General features: G+C 41.2%; 2 protein-coding genes across 5 annotated transcripts in view; both read right to left on the bottom strand.

The window, feature by feature from the left end:
• cemip (cell migration inducing hyaluronidase 1) overlaps positions 1-10,073 on the bottom strand; it is a 220,155-nt gene extending 210,082 nt beyond the window's left edge. Inside the window, 1 exon segment of the mRNA XM_052040346.1 lies at positions 9,925-10,073. The gene's annotated coding sequence lies outside the window, so the exon portion shown is untranslated.
• The window catches only part of LOC127583920 (cell surface hyaluronidase-like), a 120,309-nt gene that overhangs the window by 81,861 nt on the left and 16,633 nt on the right, over positions 1-21,815 (bottom strand). For 3 of the 4 annotated variants that reach the window (XM_052040343.1, XM_052040342.1, XM_052040344.1), the window contains 4 exons: positions 20,313-20,363; positions 9,327-9,467; positions 8,497-9,055; positions 7,663-7,826 (listed from right to left, as the gene is read on the bottom strand). In XM_052040343.1, coding sequence (XP_051896303.1) covers positions 7,663-7,826; positions 8,497-9,055; positions 9,327-9,467; positions 20,313-20,363 — 915 coding nt within the window. Of the gene's footprint in view, positions 1-7,662; positions 7,827-8,496; positions 9,056-9,326; positions 9,468-9,553; positions 9,909-20,312; positions 20,364-21,815 lie in introns of those variants that run through there. The other variant, XM_052040345.1, reaches the window with a different exon arrangement.

Genomic DNA, 21,815 nt, shown 5'->3' with positions numbered 1-21,815 from the left:
GGGATCAATACAGGAGCCCCAGCTATTCCCAATCTACATCAATGAGAAGGATAGGGGATCAAGTGGAAAATATCCAGGTTTGCTGATGATACAACAGTGACGACCAATGTAGTCCATGAGGTGGATACAGAACAACTTCAAGGGGATTAAAGATAGCCAAGATGTAGCAGATGGAATACAATGTGGAAAGATGAGAGATCATTCACTTTGATAGAAAAAAAAGATGAGCAATGTATTCTTTCCCCCCCCCCCAAATAACGAGGTATATTTGTACATAAATTAGAGTCAAAGTCAGAACTGTACAGCACAGAAACTAGCCCTTCAGCCCACCATGTCCATGCCAACCTTTTTTTGCCCATTACACTAATCACATTTGCCCTCATGGAAGCATTTGGGAAGGCAAATAGCACGTTGGCCTTTATTGCAGAAGGATTTGAGTAAAGAGTAAACATGTTTTACTGCAATTAAACAAGGCCCTAGTGAGAGGGCACCTGGAATATCAAGCACAGGTTCATTCTCCCAACCCAAGCATATAATTGCAATTGAGAGAGTGAAACTTGATTTCAGCAATCTGGCAAACCCAAGAAACTATAAATGTTAGAAGTGAAAGTAAAGTACTGTAAATACTCTACAGGTCAGGTAGCATCCATGGAGCATTCTCTTTCCGCCCCCACCCCCCCAGGTTCTGTTTTTATTTCAGATTGTTTCCTGAAACAAGTCTGGGGTTGGTAGGTGGGTGAGATTGTCCTAAGAGGACAAGCATGTTCAGCAGGTTGAGCTTGTTGAAAAACAAGGTGATCTCATTGAAATATTCAAGATTCTTATGGGACTTGAAAAGGTAGATGCCGGCATAAAGAAAATTTCCCCTGGCTGAGGTGTGTAGATCTAGATATTTCTTAAAAAAGTCAGCAAGTTATGACTGACATGAGAGGAGATTCTTGCACTGAACAGAGTTGTTGATAAACCTTTGGAATCTGGGAGGTCTCTGAGCCCCTGTGATCTTTAAGACCGATGATTCTTTTAATATCCAAAAGTTTAAGTGATCCGATGTTATTACAGGAAACTGGCACTAAGAACAAAAGATATGGAGTTAGGATAGGCCACCCAACCCTTCGAGGCTGCTCTGCCATTCATTAAAATTATAGCTGATCATCCACTTCATTTTCCAGCATAATCACCACCTCCCACAGTTCCCTTAAAGTCCAGAGACCTATTTATCTGTTTTGTAGTGGGTCTCCACAGGCCTCTGGGATAGAGCATTCAAAGTTCTCCACTTCATGCTAGTCTGCACTGCACTAGCATGGCCATGGCAAGCACATTTCTTACTACAAGACCAAAACTGTAATAAGTCTGCAGATACACAGATTCTGCAGATGCTGGAATCTGGAGCAACACACACAAAAAGTGCTGGAGGAACTCAACAGGTCAGGCAGCATCTATGGAGAGAAATAAACAGTTGATATAGTCAAGCCCTATACATTTGGAATAATACTTCCTTACTCTTGCATTCAAATTCTCCAGTTTTAAAAAACTAACCATCCTAAGCACTTGCTGCTGTTGTATGCTGGCCTTTGGCAACTTGTATACAAGCATACCTAGATACCTTTAAACATTGACACTACCCAATCTTTCACCATTTAAAAAGATCTATTTTTTTTTGTTATGCTTGCCAACGTGGCTGATGTCACAAGAACATAAAATAGATGCGGGAGTCGGCCACCTTGTTCCTCAAGTCAGCCACACCATTCAGTACAATTATGGCTAATCTATCCCAGGCCTCAAATTTGTGCCAGATCGCCATAGCCCTCAATCTTTCAAAAATAGAACACTACAGCACAGAAAAACAGGCCATTTGGCCCTTCTAGTCTGTGCCGAAACTTTATTCCGCTGGTCCCATTTACCTACACCCAGTTCATAACCCTCCAGACCTCTCCCGTCCATGTATCTATCCAATTTATTCTTAAAACTCAAGAGTGAGCCCGCATTTACCACGTCAGATGTCAGCCCATTCCACATCCCACGACTCTAAGTGAAGTTTCCCCTAATGTTCCCCCTAAACCTTTACCCTTTCACCCTAAAGCCATGTCCTCTTGTACTTATCTCTCCTAATCTAGATGGAAAGAGCCTACTTGCATTTATTCTGTCTATACCTCTCATAATTTTGTAAACCTCTATCAAATCTCCCCTCATTCTTCTGCGCTCCAAGGAATAAAGTCCTAACCTGTTCAATCTTTCCCTATAACTCAACTCCTGAAGACCCGGCAACATTCTAGTAAATCTTCTCTGCACTCTTTCAATCTTACTGATATCCTTCCTATAGTTAGGTGACCAGAACTGCACACAATACTCCAAATTTGGCCTCACTAATGTCTTATACAACCTCACCATAACATCCCAACTCCTATACTCAATACTTTGACTTATGAATGCCAGGGTGCCAAAAGCCTTCTTTACAACCCTGCCTACCTGTGACACTACTTTCAGGGAATTATGTATCTGAACTCCCAGATTCCTTTGTTCCTCCGCACTCTCAGTGCCCTAACATTTACTATGTATGTCCTACCTTGATTTGTCCTTCCAAAATGCAACACCTCTTCATTCAAATACTTCAAATTAGTCAGCCAGTACAACTCTCTGGGGCAGAGAATTCCAGAGATTCACCACACTCTGCGAGAAGGAATGTCAATGTGCATCAGTTTTAAAAGACCAGCTCTATCCCCTTGTTTGAGATTCTCCCACTAGTGACATTTGACCAGTGACATTCTCCCATTGACATTTACCCTGCCATGCCCCCTTAGGATCTGTGTTTCAATAAGATCACCCCTCATTCTTCTAAATTCTAAAGAAGAACACAGACCCAACCTGTATAGTCGTGATAGGACAATCTCTCATCCCAGACTTAGCCTGGTGAATCTCTTCTGGATGGTCCTCAATGCTACTATATCCTTACTTAGGTAAGGGGACCAAAACGGTGTACAATATTCCAGGCATGGCCTCGTCAACACTCTTTACAATTGTAACAAAGCTAACCCATTTCTAAACTCCAACCCTTTTGAAATAAAGACCAGCATGTCATTGCCTCCTAACTAATTTTGCACCTGCCTGCTAACTTTTTGCAATTATGAATAGAAGGATCTAGATCCTTCTGTACTTCACTCATCTGCCTTTTGATTCCTCTTACCAAAGTGCATGACCGCACTTTCCCACATTACACTCTACTTGTGAGGTTTTTGCCCACTCAATCTATATCCCATTGTAGAGTCACAATATGCTCATCACAACATACCCTTCCACCCATTTTCGTGTCACTGGCAAACTTGAATACCTTACATCCTACCCCCTCCAGGTCATTCATATAAATAGTGAATAATCCAGGGCTAATAACTGATCCCTTGGGATAACCCAATAGTTATATCCTCTCAACCAGAAAAAAAAGTCCCATTTATTACAACTTTTCTAAGTGATAACTGACTTTCAATTGATTCTAACACTTCCTCCAAAATTAGAAAGCTCTTAATTTATGAACTAGCCTTTTGTGTGGCACCTTATCAAATGCCTTTTGGATGTCCAACTGCACCACATCCACGGGTTCTGTTCCATCTACTCTGCTTGTTGCCTTCTCAAAAGGAGAAGGAAGTTCATCAAACGTGATTCACCTTTCACAAAACCATGTTGCCTTGATTTGATTAGATTAATCAGATAAATCTTTAGCTATTTCTTTGATTATTGGTTCCAGCATCTCACCAACAATAGATGTTATACTGTCTATGGTTTCCTGCTTTTTGTTTTCCTTCCTTCTTGAACAAGGGAATCACATTTGATGTTTTCCAGTCTACTAATATCATCCCAGGAATTCAGAGAGCTTTGAAAAACTTCAACCAAAGATCTCTGCAGCCAATTCCATCAGGTCCTGGTGACTTGTCTACCTTTAGTCCTGTGAGTTTTTCTATTACCTTGTCCCTTGAGACTGGGATTTTTACTAGCCCACCTGACATCATTGAGATATTTGCTGTATCATCCATGGTGTAAACAATGCAAGAAAAAGAAAACAGTTGAATGTGTCTGGTATTTCCTTTTTTCCCTGATATTAATTCCCCAGCCTCATTCGCTAAAGGTCCCATAATAACCTTAGCCACTCTTCCATTTTATATACCCATAGAAAGTTAGTTTTGGTATTGCACAGGTTTCCTCTCAAATCAATTTTCTTTCCTCACGAGCATTTTAGTCTTTTGCTATTGGTTCCTGAAAAATTCCCAGTCCTTTGGTCTACCACTGGTCCCTGCCACTTTAGATCTACTTTTCAATTTAACACCATTGTTAACCTCCCTTGTTAAACATAGATGGTTCCTGTATCTGAAATTCTACCATGTTATGGTCACTACTTCCAAGAGGATCATTAATGACAGGATCCCTTACTAATCCTTCCTCATTACACATGACCAAATCTAAAATAACCCGTTCCCTGATAGGTCTTGAAATATACTGCTCTTAGCAATTCCAGATTCTTCTACAATATCCTTGCCAGTCAATATGCAGATTAAAATCTCCCATGATAATTGCAGTTCCCTTCATACGTATCTTTGATATGTTGCCATTTATGCTTTGCTCCAAGCCCCCAAAGTGTGGCCTCTTGATAGATTATTCCTACCAGTCTTCTTTCCCCTGCCATTCAATATTTTTGTCAATACTAACTCCATCTATCATTTAGCATGTCTGATATTTTCCTTGTTTAACAATGCTAACCCTCTCCCTCCTTTTCATTTTGACCTACAGTTTTGAAACATTGTATAATCTGGAATACTGAACACTCAGTCCCCTGGTCACCCTGCAACTACATCTGTCAGTTATTAGATCACACTGTGTTGCTATTTATGTCATCAACTCATCTTGTTGCAAATGTTTCATGCATTTAAATAAAGAGCCTGCAGCGTTGAATTTTTATTTTACAATTATTAATTACTCTGAATGCAATTACTGGTACACTGCTTAAAATTTCAGCTCCTCGTTATCACATTTTGATTCCCATTCGTCCCTTCCTGTGCCACTGTTCTCTCATTTCTTTTTAGATTTGTTGAACATCCCATCACTGGAGCCCTCCTTGTTGAATGACTTATTCCTGCTTCTACTGCGAATATTTGTAGACAAATCGGACTCCTCAAGCCTGCTCTTCCATTCAACAAGATCATGGTTGATAGTCTATTTCAAATACTATTCACCTGCCCTACCCCTCAAGTCCTATAATATCAGTTTTAAATCAACTCAATGACTGAATCTCCAGAGTCATTTAGAGTCGAGAATTCAAAAGATTCAGCACCATCTACATCAAGAAATTTCTCATTTCATACCTAACTTTCAACAGCAGCATGTCCCATTCTCCTAGTTATGAAAGAGTCCTTGACACAAAATGTTAATTCAGTTTTTCTTTGGTTCCTGACCTGCTTGGTGTTTCCAGCATTCTGATTTTCTAATTAAAAAAAAAATCAGCATTTCTGTTTTTTTTCTGCTAGTGAATGGCCCTCGTGTATTTCCCATATTGTGCTCTGTCACATTGATGCCAACTCAATCAGCTTGACTTTGTTCCCATGAAGCCTCTTAGTATCCTCATCACTACTCACATTTCCATTTAATTTTCCACCTGTCAACTTGTAAATATTACATTTGGTCCTTTCAGCCAAATCATAACTGTAGATGGTGACTAGTTGGCACCCTGAAAGTAATCCCTCTGGTACCCCACTAGTCACAGCCTGCCAACCCAATATTGGCCAGTTTATTCACACTTTGCTTTTTGTCTGTTGCCCAACTCTCAATCCACACCAGTACATTCCCCAATTTTACCAGCTTTCTGTGTGCAACATTGGCAAAAGCTTCTGAAAATCCAAATACACCACACCCACTAGTTCTCCTTCATCTAGTTTACTGCACATCCTCAAAAAATTCCATGAATCAATATGATTTTCCCTTCATGAATTCATGCTGACTTTGCTCACTTTTTCTTTTGGAAGTATCCTGAAATCACATTTTAGAATAGATTCCAACAATTTCCCCAAGTACTGGTATCAGTACTTGGTAGTTCCCAGCTTTCTCTCACCCTCCTTTCTGCAACAGTGGGGTCACATTTTCTACCCTCCAATCATGGGAGTCACTGCAGAATCTACAGAATTTTAGATGACAAGCAGAGCATCCAGTATCTCCTTGGTCACCTCTTTCAAAATTCTGAGAGGTAGCTCCTCAGTTCTTTGAGATTTATTCATTTTCAGGTTCATTACCTCTCCAGTAGTTTTTAAATAATACTGATTTCTTTCATTTTCTCATTAGCATTGGACCCCTAGTCCTCCGGTATTTCTGGGTAGCTTTTCCAGGTGAATGCAGACAAAATTGTTTAATCCCTGTCTGTTTCTCATTCCCCATTATAAATTCTTTCATCCCTATCGAAAGGACGAACATTTGCTCTTACTAGTATTTTTCTTTTATGAAGGTAGAAGTCTTATTCATAAAAACATGTATATAAATTAGAAGGAGTAGGCCACTTGAATCTGCTACACCATTCAAGAAGATCATGGCTGATCTTACTGTAACCTCAACTCCAAATTACCACCTGCTTTAACCTCTTGCTTACTATGAATCCAACTTAAAAATATTCAGACTCTTTCTCAAGTGGATGATGAAAGCAGAGTTCCAAAGACTCCCAGTCCTCAAAGTAAGATGTTGCTTTCTGTCTAAGGGTAATCTGGTTCTGTATCCTCCCACAAGAGGAAACATCCTCTCCACATTCACCCTGCCATTTTATGTTTTAGTTGTGTCCACTCTCACTCCTCTACACCCCCAGCAGATTCAAGCCTAGTCTGGTCAACTTTCCTTGTAAGACAACCCATCCATTCCAGGTATCCTTCCAGTAAACCTTCTTTGAACTGCTTCCTTAAATAAGTGAAACCAACACTGTTCGCAGTACCCCAAATGTAGTTTCACCGATGCCCCATGTAACTGATATTTAACCTCCCTACTTTTAGGGCCATAGTCAAAGTACAGAAACAGGTCCCATTGGCCCACCAATTGCATGCCAACCATCAATCCCTCCCCCTGTTTACATGGATCCTACATTAATCCCATTTCCCCCCCACCCCCCAGGTGCTCATCAACTACCCCCAGATTCTACCATTCACCTACCCTTGAGACAATTTACAGTGGCCAATTAACCAAACAATATGCATGTCTTTGGAATAAGGGCAGGAATCTGAAGCTATTTGAGATTTCACTTGTATCTTTCACTGACTGATGCAAAATACCTCCTAAATTCATCTGCCAATTTCCATTATTAATTCTCCTATAAGAAATTCTTATATTTCTGGATAGTTTTATCCCATACTCCAATTTCATATTCCCTTTTTATATTTCAGTCTCCGTTGCTGTTTTTTTAAAGATATATTCCAATCATTTGCCTGCCATCTGTCTTCAAATATCTGCATTACATGTCTCCCATGTTTACACGTATGCTCGTATTCTACAAATACAAGATTGTTTCCTTAATTGGAGAAGGAATGAGAGGTAGAAATAGAGAATCAGTTACACCCCTCCCCCAAATGGGTCTGGTGTTGTAGCAGACTGTGGTGACACTAACAAAGACCCAATGTTCATCCCAAAAAACACAAAACTGATTAGACTCACCTCTCACCCACTCACTGAAGGCAGTAACTGTGAAATGAATCCCATTATATGTCTGAAAGTCTCTTCTGGCTACAGCCATATCAGTTGACCCATTAGGCTGATATAGTTGTTTATCTTCCACAGTAGATGATTCACCAATAACTCCGACAGCAGCCCATGGTTGTCTAAAGTAAATTAAAATCTAGATTGGCAAAGGTCATAATGAAATTATCTCCCCGTGATTACAGTGGCACATGCGTAAAACTTAAATATATACCTAATTTAGAATATGTAAAGATACACATTGTTGTTTTCAAGTACTGTCACTTTTCAAGCAACCTGACCAGTCGCCTAGAAAGGACCTGGGAGCTGTCCATGGTGGTTCCAATTGCAGTCATTAAACATATGGTTTTGTAAATGCACATCCTTGGCGTTAATCCAGGTCTATTTATTGAAGGCCTGCAAATTGAAAATCCCACCTGAGTTGACAAGATAATCGATACCTTCCATGTCAAACAATGTTTCAGAATGCATGTGAGGAAATAGGGAATGCGTTCTTTGGCATCCTCCATCTTGTCTGACCCAGTTATAAACACAGGCACACATTGATCCGAGGGAAATTGTTTTGAGTAAAAGCTGCGGCTCCAAATGAGCCGATGGAAAGCAGTCCTTACCGGGTCAGAATTAAACAGGCACGCGAATTGGAGTTGAATTGACTCAGTAAATGTCAGAGGCGCGTCGAACTGCTTGTTGAAAGTAAACAGGATTTAAAATGTAAATCCATTCCCTGTAACGCAACAGGAGCGCGGCGGTGCGGCCACATACTACACCCATGCCCGGTCCGAGGTGGCTCACCTGTAGCCCAGATACCTCGCCTCTTTGCTCCCCAGCAGTTCACTCAGGTCATTCCTGGCAGACAGCGTCAGTCTCCTGGAGGCCGAATCCCCGACAGCGATGGCCACAACCCGCCCTCTCGGTTGGCAACGCAGAAACTCCTGCAGCCGCCTGCTCTCGTTAGCCCAGAGATGAGTGTCGAAACGGTGGGCTGCCAGTACCTTGGCCGTGCCTTGGTCTATCACTCTGACGTTGATACCTCTGCTGCCCCAGTACTTGTCGAAGCGGTAAGCTCCAGACTGCAAACCGCCGGGGTAGAGAGTTTGGGCTAAGAATGTCCAAGACAAGCTTTTCCTTCCGTGTAACTCCAAAATGCCCCCTTTATCCACACCAATGAACTTCTGACCAAAATGCTCCACGTTTAATGCATCTGTCGACTTTCCGTAGAGAATGATGGTGGCGGTGGAATTATAGGGGCACTTCTCTGCTCCGATGTGCAGCTCTCCTCCGTTCCTGATCAGAATATAGCGGGTTTTCAGAGTGATAGGAGATTTCGGTGCATCGTTAAACACGAGTTTACCTGCGAAATAACGTCCACAGCACGGTCACCGATGGCCACTGGAGGAGATTGACCACCGTCCCCCACCCTCTATCTTTGAACGGCAACCCCATCACCACAAGTCTCAGGTGCACTCAGCAATACCTACACTCGCAAATTGTAAAGGCAGCATCAGTTCTGTCAGGAAGGAATGTTTAAACATATGCATGGAACCGAGTCTCAAAAAGTAAAACATTTTGTTTTATTTGGAGTTGTTTACAAGTATGGAAAGCATTTAGGAAATTAAACTTACCCCCATTCTCTATGGTAATGGAATGTAGCGAGGCAGAAGACATTAGTTTTAGGAACACCCCTCTTCCAATCTTAACCTTCTTATTTTCATGATGTCCAGGATTCCAGGGTAATAAATATAGGGCCTTATCTGGGCAATCCACTAAAAGAGAATTCTCATTCACTATCACATGTGGTTGCAGTTTCTTAATATATAGTTCAATTGCTGATAACAAGAAAGTTACACACCTGTTGTACAAACTTCGCCCTGCTATACAGTGTGCAGAGCACAGATGGGTTCCGGCTCATCCCGCCGCTGATGCTTCGAGTTAAACCTAGTTTCAGGCTGTCTAACTCCCTCGGATGAGGGACAGGGTTGCGATTGATAATCCATAACAATTATAGCAGAGGGACCAGGCGGGTGGTTTATCGAGAATCACAGTGGAGAAGCCAGTACAAAACACAAACTAGACGCCTGGAAATCAGAAACTGTTTTGGCACGTACTGCAGCTCTCAGCGCAACTCAGTGACACCAGGACTGCCCCCCCACACTCCCGCCCCGCAGAACCCGCTCTACCAACCTGCCCCGACCACCAAACACCCACCCGGGTTGTGCGCACCTGTAGCAGGTCGGGCGAAGCCGGAGTGCGCTCTCCAGGCGCCGGCCGCTCCTGTCCGTCTGCCGAGGAGCCGGAATCGGTGACTGCACTACGGACGATCGCTTTGGCTGTCGATGGGCCGGTGTGAGTACCAGCACGGCGGCTGTCGGTGGAGCGGTGCTGGTTCCTCCACTGCCGCCCCGCCGCCGATTGCCCGCAGCTGGCAGTCACAGCGCTATTTATAGCCCGCTCGCTGGCCCTTTACCTTGCGCCGGCGACATTGGGCGGCTCCGCCCCCCGGACGCTCATTGGCTCAGCTCCGCCCTCAGTGACAGTGGGCGGTTGGAGACGGCGCGTGTAGATTCCGCGCCTCGCGGGAATCCGACCGCGCGTCCACCCCCCACCCCCACCCTATCTTCCCGCCTCGGCTCAACACCCTCACCCCTCCTCCCTACATCCCCTCCTCAACACCCTCACCCATCCTCACTACATCCCCTCCTCAACACCCTCACCCATCCTCACAACATCCCCTCCTCAACACCCTCACCCCTCCTCCCTACATCCCCTCCTCAACACCCTCACCCATCCTCACTACATCCCCTCCTCAACACCCTCACCCATCCTCACAACATCCCCTCCTCAACACCCTCACCCATCCTCACAACATCCCCTCCTCAACACCCTCACCCATCCTCACTACATCCCCTCCTCAACACCCTCCTCACTACATCCCCTCCTCAACACCCTCACTCCTCATCCCTCCTCACTACATCCCTTCCGCAACACCCATCCCTCCTCATCATGTCCACTCCTCACCACCCTTATCCCTCCTCACTACATCCCCTCCTCACCTCATTCCCTCCTCAACGCCCTCATCACCCCATCCCTCCTCACGACATCCACTCCTCACCACCCTTATCCCTCCTCACTACATCCCCTCGTCATCTCACTCCCTCAACACCCTCACCACCCCACCCCTCCTCACCACCCTCATCCCCTTGTCATCTCATCCCTCCTCACCACTCGTCACCTCACCCCCTCCTTAAAACCTTCATCCCTCCTCATTACATCACCTCATATCCTCCTCATCTCATCCCTTCCTCAACATCCCATCCCCTCGTCACCTCATCCCTTCTTCAACACCCTTCTCACCTCATCCCCTCCTCAGCACACCTCATTTCCTCCTCAACACCATCCTCTCCTTACCCCCTTATTCCCTTCTCCATTCCCCAGCTCACCTTATCTTTGCTCACCTCATACCCCTAACACCCTCTTACCTCCTCAACTCATAGCTCATCCATTCCCTCACCTCAGCTCCCTCAATCTTTTCTTACCCCTTACCCCATCTCCTCAGCTCCTCAATCCCTCCTCACCCACTCCTAATTCCCTCTCCCAGCTCCTCCCCACTTGCCCCTCATCTCTCCCCACCTCACCACAACTTCTCCTTGCACTCCACTCATCTCCCCTCCATCATCCCCTCCCCTCCTCTTTTGCTCACCTCTCCTCCCACGTCTACCCCTCCCCTCTGCCACAGTTCCTGCTCTCCTCCCTTTCCCCTTCCCCTCTTCATTCTCTTTCTTCCCTCCCCTCTTCTCAAACCCTCATGCCACTTCCCCGCACCCTTTCTCTCCCCTCTTATTTTCTCCCCTTGTGTCTCCCTTGCCTCATCTCTCCCTCCCTTCATCTCCCATCCCCTCTCCTTGTCTCCCTGTCCCTGCCCTGTTTTCCCTCTCCTCCCTCCTTGCCTCCAATAAGGATAATTTACAATAGCCAACTATATCAGCACAAAGAACACTAGTTTGAAAACCATGTGGTCACTGGAAGAATGTGCAACTCCCCACGGATAGCACCTGAGGTCAGTGTTTATCCCAAGTCCCTGCAGCATTGAGGCAGCAGCATTAAATGCTGTGCCATCTCATCCTACCTCATTTGCTCTCACTACTACCTTCTCACCTCCTCATTACCATAGCCCAGCTCCCACATACTCTTCTCTTACCCCTTGTTCCACCTCAGTGATCTTGGATCACTCATCCTTTCCACCTCCCCAACCTTCTCACTCGATCTCACATGCACCAACTCTGCATGCAAACTGTCATCATTTCCCTCATCCTCACTCCTTGTTATGATGGTAACTCAATAATTATGGTGGATTTCAATCTACACATACTTTGTGCAAACCAAATCAGCAGTAAAAGGGTGGAGGATGTAGTCACAGAATTTATACAAGATGTTTTTATAGAGTTCTATGTTGTGGAATCATCTAGGGCACAGGTCATTTTAAATCTTAGGTGCAATGATAAAGGACTAACTAATAACGTGGTTAAAAGGAAGAGTGATCATAATATTACTAATTTTACATTAAGATTGAAAGTGAATTAGTTCTATTGAAACCCAGGGTCTTAAAACTAAACAAAGCCAACTATGAATGCACAAGGCACCAGTGGCTCTGATAGATCAAGAAACTACATTAAAAAAGCTATAGCTAATATTTAAAGAATGAATACATAGTTTACAACAAATACATGTCCCTTTAAGAAAGGCATAAAAACCCTAAAGGAAATATGTACTGAAGGTATTAATGGAACTTAAAGCAAGTAAATTGTAGGATTTATGACCTGCATTTCAAGGTTTGGTAAAAGATGGCTGTGGAGATATTGGATGCATTGGTTGTCATCTTCCAATTTCAGACCAGTTAGCCTGACATCAGTAGCAGAGAAAATGCAGGAATCTATTATTATGGAAGTGGTAGCAGGGCACTTAGAAAGTAATTATAAGATTCAGCAGAGTCAATGTGGATTTATGGAAAGGAAATTGGATTTGAAACATCTGTTAGAGCTTTTCTGAGATTGTAGCTAGCAGAAATGCAAAAATATGAACTTGTGGTTGTGAAGTATTTGCATTTTCAAAAGTATTTGGATTTCCATAAGGTGCCATACAGGAGATTATCAAACAAAATTAAAGCATGTGGTACTGGGGTAATATACTACTGTGGAGTGAGGATTGGTTAGTGGACAGAAGGCACTTATTTTCTGTCCACTTTCAGGTTGGGAGGCTGTAACTAATGGAGTGCCGCAGAGATTGGTGCTGGGGCCCAGCTGTTCAAAGATTTGGAATCACAGAACCTTAGACACATACAACACAGAAAAAGGCCCTTCAGCCCACAACATCTGTGCCGACCATCAACCAAGTTGAATGAGGAGACCAAGTGTAATATATATGTTTGCTCATGATCCAAAGCTAGCTAGCCATACGAATAGTGTGGAAGAGGCAGAGAAGTTATATTCAGGGGGATGTAGACTGGCTATATGAAAAGGTGAGCACACCGCAGATGGAATATAATCTGGAAAAATCGTCCACTTTGGTAGAAAATTTTGAAAAGTAGAATAATTTTTAAATGGCGAGAAACTGAAAAGTGATGGTGGTCAGAGGGACCTAGTTTCCTTGTATGAGAATTATGGAAGGTGAACCTACAGGTTGAGCAAGCAATTAGAAAAGCAATTGGTTCGGAAACAGAAAATGCTAGAAATACTCAGTAGGTCAGGCAGCGTCCGCGGAAACACAAGTAACATTTCAGGTCATGGAGTTTTTGACCAGAAACATTAAACCCTGTTTTCCTTTCCACAGATGCTGCCTGCCCTACCAAGTGTTTCCAACATTTTGTGCTTTTATTTCAGATTTCCAGCTTCTACAGAGTTTTTTTTAGTTACTTACAAGTAAAGGCCAATATATCATTTACTTGTAATTGTAATTTACAATTACAAGTAAATGATATATTGGCCTTTACTCCAAGAGGATTTGAATACAAGAGTAAAGACATTGTGCTCCAATTATATTGGGCTGTTATGCATAGATTTTGTTTCCCTCCCAAAAAAGGATATAATTGTAATAGAAGGAGTTCAAGGTTCACCAGATTAATTCCTAAATTGGCAGGTTTTTCCAACAAGGACACATTAAACAAATTAGGCTTTTAATCTTCTAAATTCCAGAGAGCATGAGGTCATCTCACTGATACATTCAAGATTCTTAATGGTAGATGATCTTTCTTAGGCTGAGCTGTCTAGAATCAGGGATCACAGTGTAAAAATAAGGGAACAACTGAGATGAGAAGAACTTCTTTCATTGAGAGAGGAGAGCATCTTTGGAATTTTCCATCCAAGAAGACCGTGGAGGCTTAAGTCTGTGGATATTTTGACAGAGATTGATATATATTTCAATATTAAGGGAATCGAGAGGTATGGGTTAGTGCAGGAAAGTGGTGCTGAAGTAAAAGATGAGCCATGATCTTATTGAATCTAAGCAGGCTCGAGGGGATGAATGGCCTACTTATGTTCTTATCTTTGCCCTCACCTTCACTTCCTCCATCCTTATTCCCTCACCCATTCTCTCTCCCTCTCACTCTCTCGCTTTTCTTCTTTTAGTCTTAACATAACTCTGTATCCTTCACTCCTCACTTGCTACTCCTTTCTTCCCTCTATCCTTAACACACAGCCACTCGACCACTTTTTCATGAATCTCCCTCTCCTACTCTCTTCCTCACTCTCCCTGCCCACCCCTTCCCATCTACTCAGTCCTTCAAACCCCTCCCTTAACCTCCATGACCCACCTTCATCGCTTTTGATCATTCAGCCACACCTCTTCCTCATTCCTCTGGTCTTTCCTTTGTTTCTTGTGGTCTAATTCCTCCAGCTTAAATTTTCCTTTCATTTCTACATCCCTTAATCATGAGACTCTCTTCCTTCTCCCTTAGCCTCTTTCTGCTTCCCATCCTTCTAATCCCACCACCTCCCTTCACCTTCTTGAGGTGTCACTGTTTCTTTTCCTTCTAAACCCTCCCCAACTCCCTCCCTCTCTTTTTCTTCCCCTTTCCTTTCATTTTGTCTCTCCTCCCTCACTCTTAGGGGAGGGGTTGGGTGTGGGGGGTGGGGAAGAGGGGTGGTCTCTTTGGTTCTCAATGCACTGACGTGAAATTGAACCACCAGCTTAACCTAGCCCCCACCACATATTTCACCTGTGGGCATACTCTGCATATCAGCTGTTGTTCTACTCACTGTTCAGTTAGGGGGTGCCGACCCATAGCTCTAAAATTTTATAATATACTCTTTATGGGTTCCTTAATACATTTTTGAATCTCATTCTTTAGGCGTTTCAAAGGAAAAGAGAAATCATCAATATATCTCACCAGAGACTACAAGGGTTACGAAGAACAAACATCATAAGATGGGCGGTTTCTAACAAAACACATTTCCCTTCATTGTAGATCACTTCTGATGAGAGTTTATATTGGAACTAAGGTCAAGTTTTAATTTGGCAATGTATGAAGCACAAATCTCTAAGCTCAAAACACATTATACAAATCTCCCTAAATCTCTAACAGTATGTCAGCAATCACAGCACAAGTGCCTATTCTTTTACTGTCTATTTACTTGAACAACTTCACCTATTTTCACATATTTTCTCTTATTATCCTAATCTAATTCCCTATCAATATGAATTATCATGATCCACATAGAGATATGAAATTGTAGACAACATTCCAATTCACACAAGGTCTACATTAGCCAACTGTAAGTCAAAACCAAAACTTAAATACTCTCCAATTAACAGACACCTGCTTTCCAAGAACATTACTTAAGATAGGAAAACATTTCAGGACACTTTACAACAGTGGTAAACATTTGGAATCCAACCAGTTAATAACGACACAGTTCAGGGTGGAGAGGAAGGGTAAGGTTACACAGCATTCCAGAAGGTATCTAATGATAGAGAAGATGCACTAGGGCTAATTGAAGGATGGAACAGCTGTGATGGAAGAGTGGTGTACACCAGGTCTGAAATGGGCCTTCGGTGATGCCCCAGAGTAGCAAAAAGAAAATCATCACAAGAAATGCTCCTTTCAAATCACCATTAAAAAAATATAATAATATTATTTATACATAGAACATCCAGCCCATCATGACTATGCCAGCTCTCAAAACAATCCCATGAAAACTAGTCCATTATTTATTTCCCTGTAATCTTTCTCACACATGCCCATTGAGTCCTCACCTAAATATCTTATCACCAGCACATTCTAATTTACAGTAGCAATTAATCTACCAACCAGCAAGTCTTTGGGATGTGGGAGGAACTGAAAACAGTAAGAGAATATGCAAATTCCACACAGGCAGCATCAGAGGTCAAGACCGAAACCAGGTCGCTGGAGCTGTCAGGCAGCAACACTACCTTCTGCCCCCATGTTTCAATCAATGGATATTCCATTCAAACTCAGATCTTAAAATAAGCATTGTGCTTCCAAACTAAAATATATACCTCCTCAACTAAAACAGTTAATTAATGTTACAGAAGCTTGAAACATACCGGTAGACCAAGGAAAAGAGGCAGGCAGCCAGAGCATCATATCCATTTTCCCACCTTGTCTAGGGGCCTACCAGTCTTTGAGCTACAAACAGTTGTTTCAGATAGGCCTAAGAGAAAGTGCAAGAGAAGATCCTCTGGCTGGTCTCGGCAGCCATACCCACATCCTGTGAAGGAATACATGTTGGAACATGAAGGAGTAGGGTGGAACAAGGCCCTGGGGAAATGTATAAACGAATGAGGATTTTGATTTAAATACCAAAGGAAACAAGGAAAGTTGGAAGGGACAGAGCTGCTGGGTGAGCAAAACCTGAGTAACAAAGGTTGAGCTTCTGTACTCTAGAACTCAGAAGGCCAGTGGGAAAAATACAGGAAAACTAGATTGCAGGTGTCAAACGCATGGTTGACAATTTTTACAGTGGAAAATTTGGACTCTGAGCTGAATAGCATCAAGTCAGGATTCTATGAGTATTCTGGGAGAACTGAAATTGGGAAAAGGTGTGGAGAATATCTATCAGGAAAATAATGGATGGCTTTAACACAAGGCTCATGGACAGCCATATAAATATTATCTGATGTGGATAAAGGCTGCTGAATTTTTTTTTACACATTACATTTTACATGCTGAAATGTTCCTAGAAGCAGAGATTTTCCAGCTGTCACTGCAGTACTAATGTCACACTGTGATTCTCAATCAAACCAACAGCCACTTTTCCCAGTAATTTTCTGTGCTCTTAATTTCACTTAAATTATAGAACCAGATAACAAATATGTCCACCCACAGGAGATAACAACATGCTCCAATATGTTTAATAGAAACACCAGCTTTGGGAATATTATACACAAAGATGAAACATTGATAATTTGAAACATAACTTAGTTCTTACCTGTATTTTATTGAATTCATTTTCAGAACGTCACATCATTTTTTGTTTATCCCTACTAATACAACCAAGTGGCTTGCATTGGTTGGGGCTGCATTCGTGCACAGGCTAGACCAGGTAACGTCATTAGTGAGCTAACTATGATTTTATGACAATAGCTTTGTGGTTCCTTTCACTGAAACCAATTTTTGATCAGCAAATTCCATACAAAATTCAATTTCAAATTGCCACAACAAGATTTGAAATGATTAGTTCGGTAATATAATCATTACACCACTAAACTAATGATTGATACTTGCATACTTTATTAGCTTTGCAGTGTTTTAGGATGTCAAGAGGATGTGAAAGTGCTTTATAAATGCAAGTTTGTCCTATCTTCCTTCTATTATTCTTTCAGTGTAGTATCCTCATTTCTAATTGCAAGCTGCCTGCCTGATAGTCATTTAATGCAAGCTTGTGGTTTGCCTGAAATACTTCCAACCTAACAGGTATTCCTCACAATCCTTGCACAGTCAGGCAGCCTGAGCTGTACTGCTACTGAACATCATACTTCCATATATCTCCTTGGCTTTTATATGAACATTTTTCAATGTATCTTAAACAATCTGACATTTACAGAAAGTAAAAAAAATGCAAATGCTTGGAATGTTGGAATAAAAAATAGAAAATGCAAACAACTCAGCATTATTCTGTGCTCTTAATTTCACTGAAATTAAAGAACTAGGTAACAAATATGCCCACCCAAGGGAGATGATAACATGTTTAAGAGAAACACTGGCTGTGGAAAGATTATAGATAGAGGTGAAAGTTTAAAAACATTGTGGAGAACCCTATTTAATCTCTTTATGCAAATTTGGAACATGTAGATTTACAGCATTTTTTGCTTTTGTGTGTGAATTTGTTATTTGCTTTAGAGAGATACCATCTCCATGAAGACAAATTAATAACTCTGGAAACCAGAGAGGTACAGTCTTCTTGTTTTTGAATAATCAGAAAATATTTTGAGCACACACAGATGACAGAAAGCAACAGGATGTTATGAGAAGTGTTTACAAATGAATACTTAGTATGATTTTCAATCAGCTTGATAATCCCAATTTAGATGACATCTTTCAGTTGGTATGTTATTTAATCAATAGTAATTAATAAATACTAACAATTGAAAAAAATATTTAAAAATTAAACATTCAGACTAATTAAAACTGCCCTCACATAAACAATAGCAGAAACAACCTTGCATTTATTATGTGCCTTTCATTCTTTCAGAATGCTCAAGAGCTTCACAGCCATTCTCTGTTGATCTGCACACAACCTGGCACAAATAGTAAAACAAGAAATTTGTTGGTTTTGAGGTAAAATTAAATGAAGTGCTGGGAGAATTCACAGAAGACCAGTGACACAGTGTTGTGTCAATGAATATACAGACAGAGCCTCAGTTAAATATCTCATCTAAAAGTGGCATCTTCAAGTGTAGCACTCCCTTAGTCCTGCGCAGAAGCATCAGTCTTGATTATTTACTCAGGTTTCTGGAGTGGGACATGCATTCGCAATTGTGACTCAGAGTGAAAGGGAGTAGCAGTAGATGTCAGAGAATTGACCATTCATGGCTATTATCAGTAGACTCTCCAGTTGAGTCAGTACGTTTAAAGTAGGATACACACAAAATAAGTTTCCATCACTTTATAGTTATATTGTTGATTCTGGTCAGCGAATTTCCACACAACAAAATTGATTCTTTTTTATATTCCTAGTATAATTCAATGGCTTACCTATCTGTTTTTGAATAAGTGTAGTTTCAAGATGCTACTAAAACAAAAAATAGCTCATTCATCATTACTGTAAACATTACAAAGTTAAAAATGGCATAAAACTGACTATTAATGGATTCATAGATCAATAATTGCATCTAATTTTCAATAAAAGAGTAGAACATTGATTGCCATCCAACTGTGGTTTTAACATTAAGCTGGATATAACATGGTCAGCCTTTACTTTAAAAAAGAAAGTTTACGCAATGATATTACCACTGCCATTCAATAACTATACTTATTTTAGCTGGTGTACTAAAGTGACCCCATGAAATGTTACTCAAAGATTTTCTATCTTAAAAACCTAAACGACAAATGATCTTTACTTTTTTGAAACATAATTATCCAAATAACAAGGACAGTAGAAGTAAGTTCTAAGTGGGAAACAGTTTTGCTCAGAGCTAATTTTCATTCATTTTTTTATGTAAGGCTGCTGAAAGTGGACCAAATACAATCTCAACAGCCAGCTACCAGATTTCATTTATTTCACTGTTCAGTAGGGGGCAGCACCAGCAGCATAGTGAAGAGAAAGTTGCTGAAAGCACACTGCTAGGGGGAATGTTTAAAACTACAGTAATACTTGATTTATCTTTACTGTTGGGACAATATATAGAGTCAAGAGAAATAAATAAGCAAAAAACTAAATAACCAGTTGGTTACCCTTCCTTTGAATTTAGTGAAGAGAGAGTGATTCCACAAGACTTTCTTTTAACAGCCTGTGTGACACACAATGCCAGGACAGCTATTTCTGTCTCAATTGATTTTATATTAACTTTCTTTTGCCTTTTTCAAATCATCAATGCATCCTCATGACAGGATGGAAATTCCTCTTTTAAAAGTAAATTTGTGAGAATGTTTGTCATTCTCCATTAATGACTACCTGCTAAATATTTTTTCTTGATTGTGCTTTTTATGATTTTATTATCAAATAAATTTCCTCCTTTTCCTCATTAAAATGGGAGCTCTGAGGCTTGGTGCCAGTTGTTTTAAAATAAACTTACTGATGTGTATCATCTCTTGCTCTATTTATATTATTCATATATCAAACATTATGTCCAATAAAACTCAAACCAATATTTCTGTCAAGAATGGCAATGTTTTGAGATTAGTGGATTGTTTATTCAGGATTTGTCCCATAAAATCCACTTATTCAGAATAAATAGTACCATGACACTCACTAACCCACTCAGTGCAAAGCCCTCTCATCAGTGCAACAGAATGCAGCATGCAAATGGGAAGGATTGGATGGTACCCCAAGATGTTCCAAATAGTGAGTGCCAATAATTCTTATACATTGGAGTTATCAGGTACTATTAATGTATAAGACAGTTTGGACCAAGTAAGGGTCTCGGCAGAACTCTACCTGGTTTAAAGGACTTTCTGTGGGTCCTGTTCCTTTTCAGCCATTTTAAGACTGTAAAAACAAAGCAAATGGATAGACATAACATGGAAAAGCATGGAACATTCAGAAAAATCATCCAGAAAAATAACATACACAAAATGGATTTAGTGAATGAGATGTATACAATTAATTAAAACATGTAACTTTTAAGAATTTCAGATGGCATTCTATCAGACAGTATGATTAGCCAATGATGAGCCCAGAGATGCTATGACCATGCAATGAATGTCGCTGTGTAAGCCATGATGTGAGGACTAAAACATTAATACAGTAATCGCTGTCCACGGTTTGATATCTATTAGAGGTTTGCTATTTAGACCCTCAAAACAGCTCAGTTAGAAATGTACTTCAATTTCACTCACCTACCTTAGCTCCACAGTCCTTGATATCTTTACTTAAACAAATGTGTACAAATTTCAATTTAACCAGAGCAGTCACATCCTTTTGTGGGAAAGAATTACAACTTTCCATGTGTGAAAAAGTGTCTGCTGACTTCCCTCCTGAATGACCAAGATCTATTTTTAAAATCATGTCCCCTCTTTCTCGATTCCTGATCACAGTAGAAAGGTTTTCCCTGGCAACTGTATGAGACAGAACCAGATTGTTTGCAGCTGTGGTGTCATGACTGACTCGAGTTAAGCCTCCAATACAGATTCATGCCATTACCATGTCTGCCTATTTCCAGCTTGCCTCAGTTCATCTGCTGCTGAGACCTTTCACACTGGTTACCTTTAGACTTTACAATTCTCAACATATTCTTGGCATCCCACATTTGACCCTCCAGTAGTTTGAAATCATCCAAATCTCTGATGCCACTGGGCTAGGTCAAATTAAGTCCTGAACACTCACCACCCCTGTGCTCACTGATTGGCTTCCAATCAAGAAATATCCAATTTTTATAACGCCCATCCTTGTTTCAAATCTCTCCTTGGTTTGGGTTCCTATTTGTAACCACTTCTAGCCCTGCAAACCTCCAAGATCTCAGTGCTTCCCAATTCTAACTGCCATGTCTCTGACTGCGTAATTTCTAAGATTGAAAATTCCTTCTAATTCTTCCTCCTCAAAGATGTTCCTTAAAACCTGCCTCTTTGACAAGCTTTATGATATCTGCCTAAAAACTTCTTACATGGCTCTGGGTCAAATGCTCTTTCCTAATGCTTGTACGGTGCATATTGATACATTTTAATATGTTGAACACACTACATAAATACAATTTCTCTTGTTGATACTGCTGCTGTTTCTGTTTTAAGCACAGATATTCACTTTGATGGACTTGGTGGGGATATTGAGGCCCTGGAGAAAGTCAAGAAATGATGAGAGTGGCAGGAATTTTGAGCTATCAGGCTTAGGGAATTGGGGTTTTATCAATGGAAAAAAGTATAGCATGGAGATCCAATTGGGGTTTTAAAGTGATTAAGAACACAGATCCTCTCTGATGGAAGAGTGGAAAGATAATTTGGCATT

The sequence above is a fragment of the Pristis pectinata genome, chromosome 28 (assembly GCF_009764475.1).
Source record: "Pristis pectinata isolate sPriPec2 chromosome 28, sPriPec2.1.pri, whole genome shotgun sequence".
NCBI lineage: Eukaryota > Metazoa > Chordata > Chondrichthyes > Rhinopristiformes > Pristidae > Pristis > Pristis pectinata.
The sequence above is the reverse complement of the archived record's forward strand: the minus strand, read 5'-3'. Positions and strand labels throughout refer to the sequence as shown.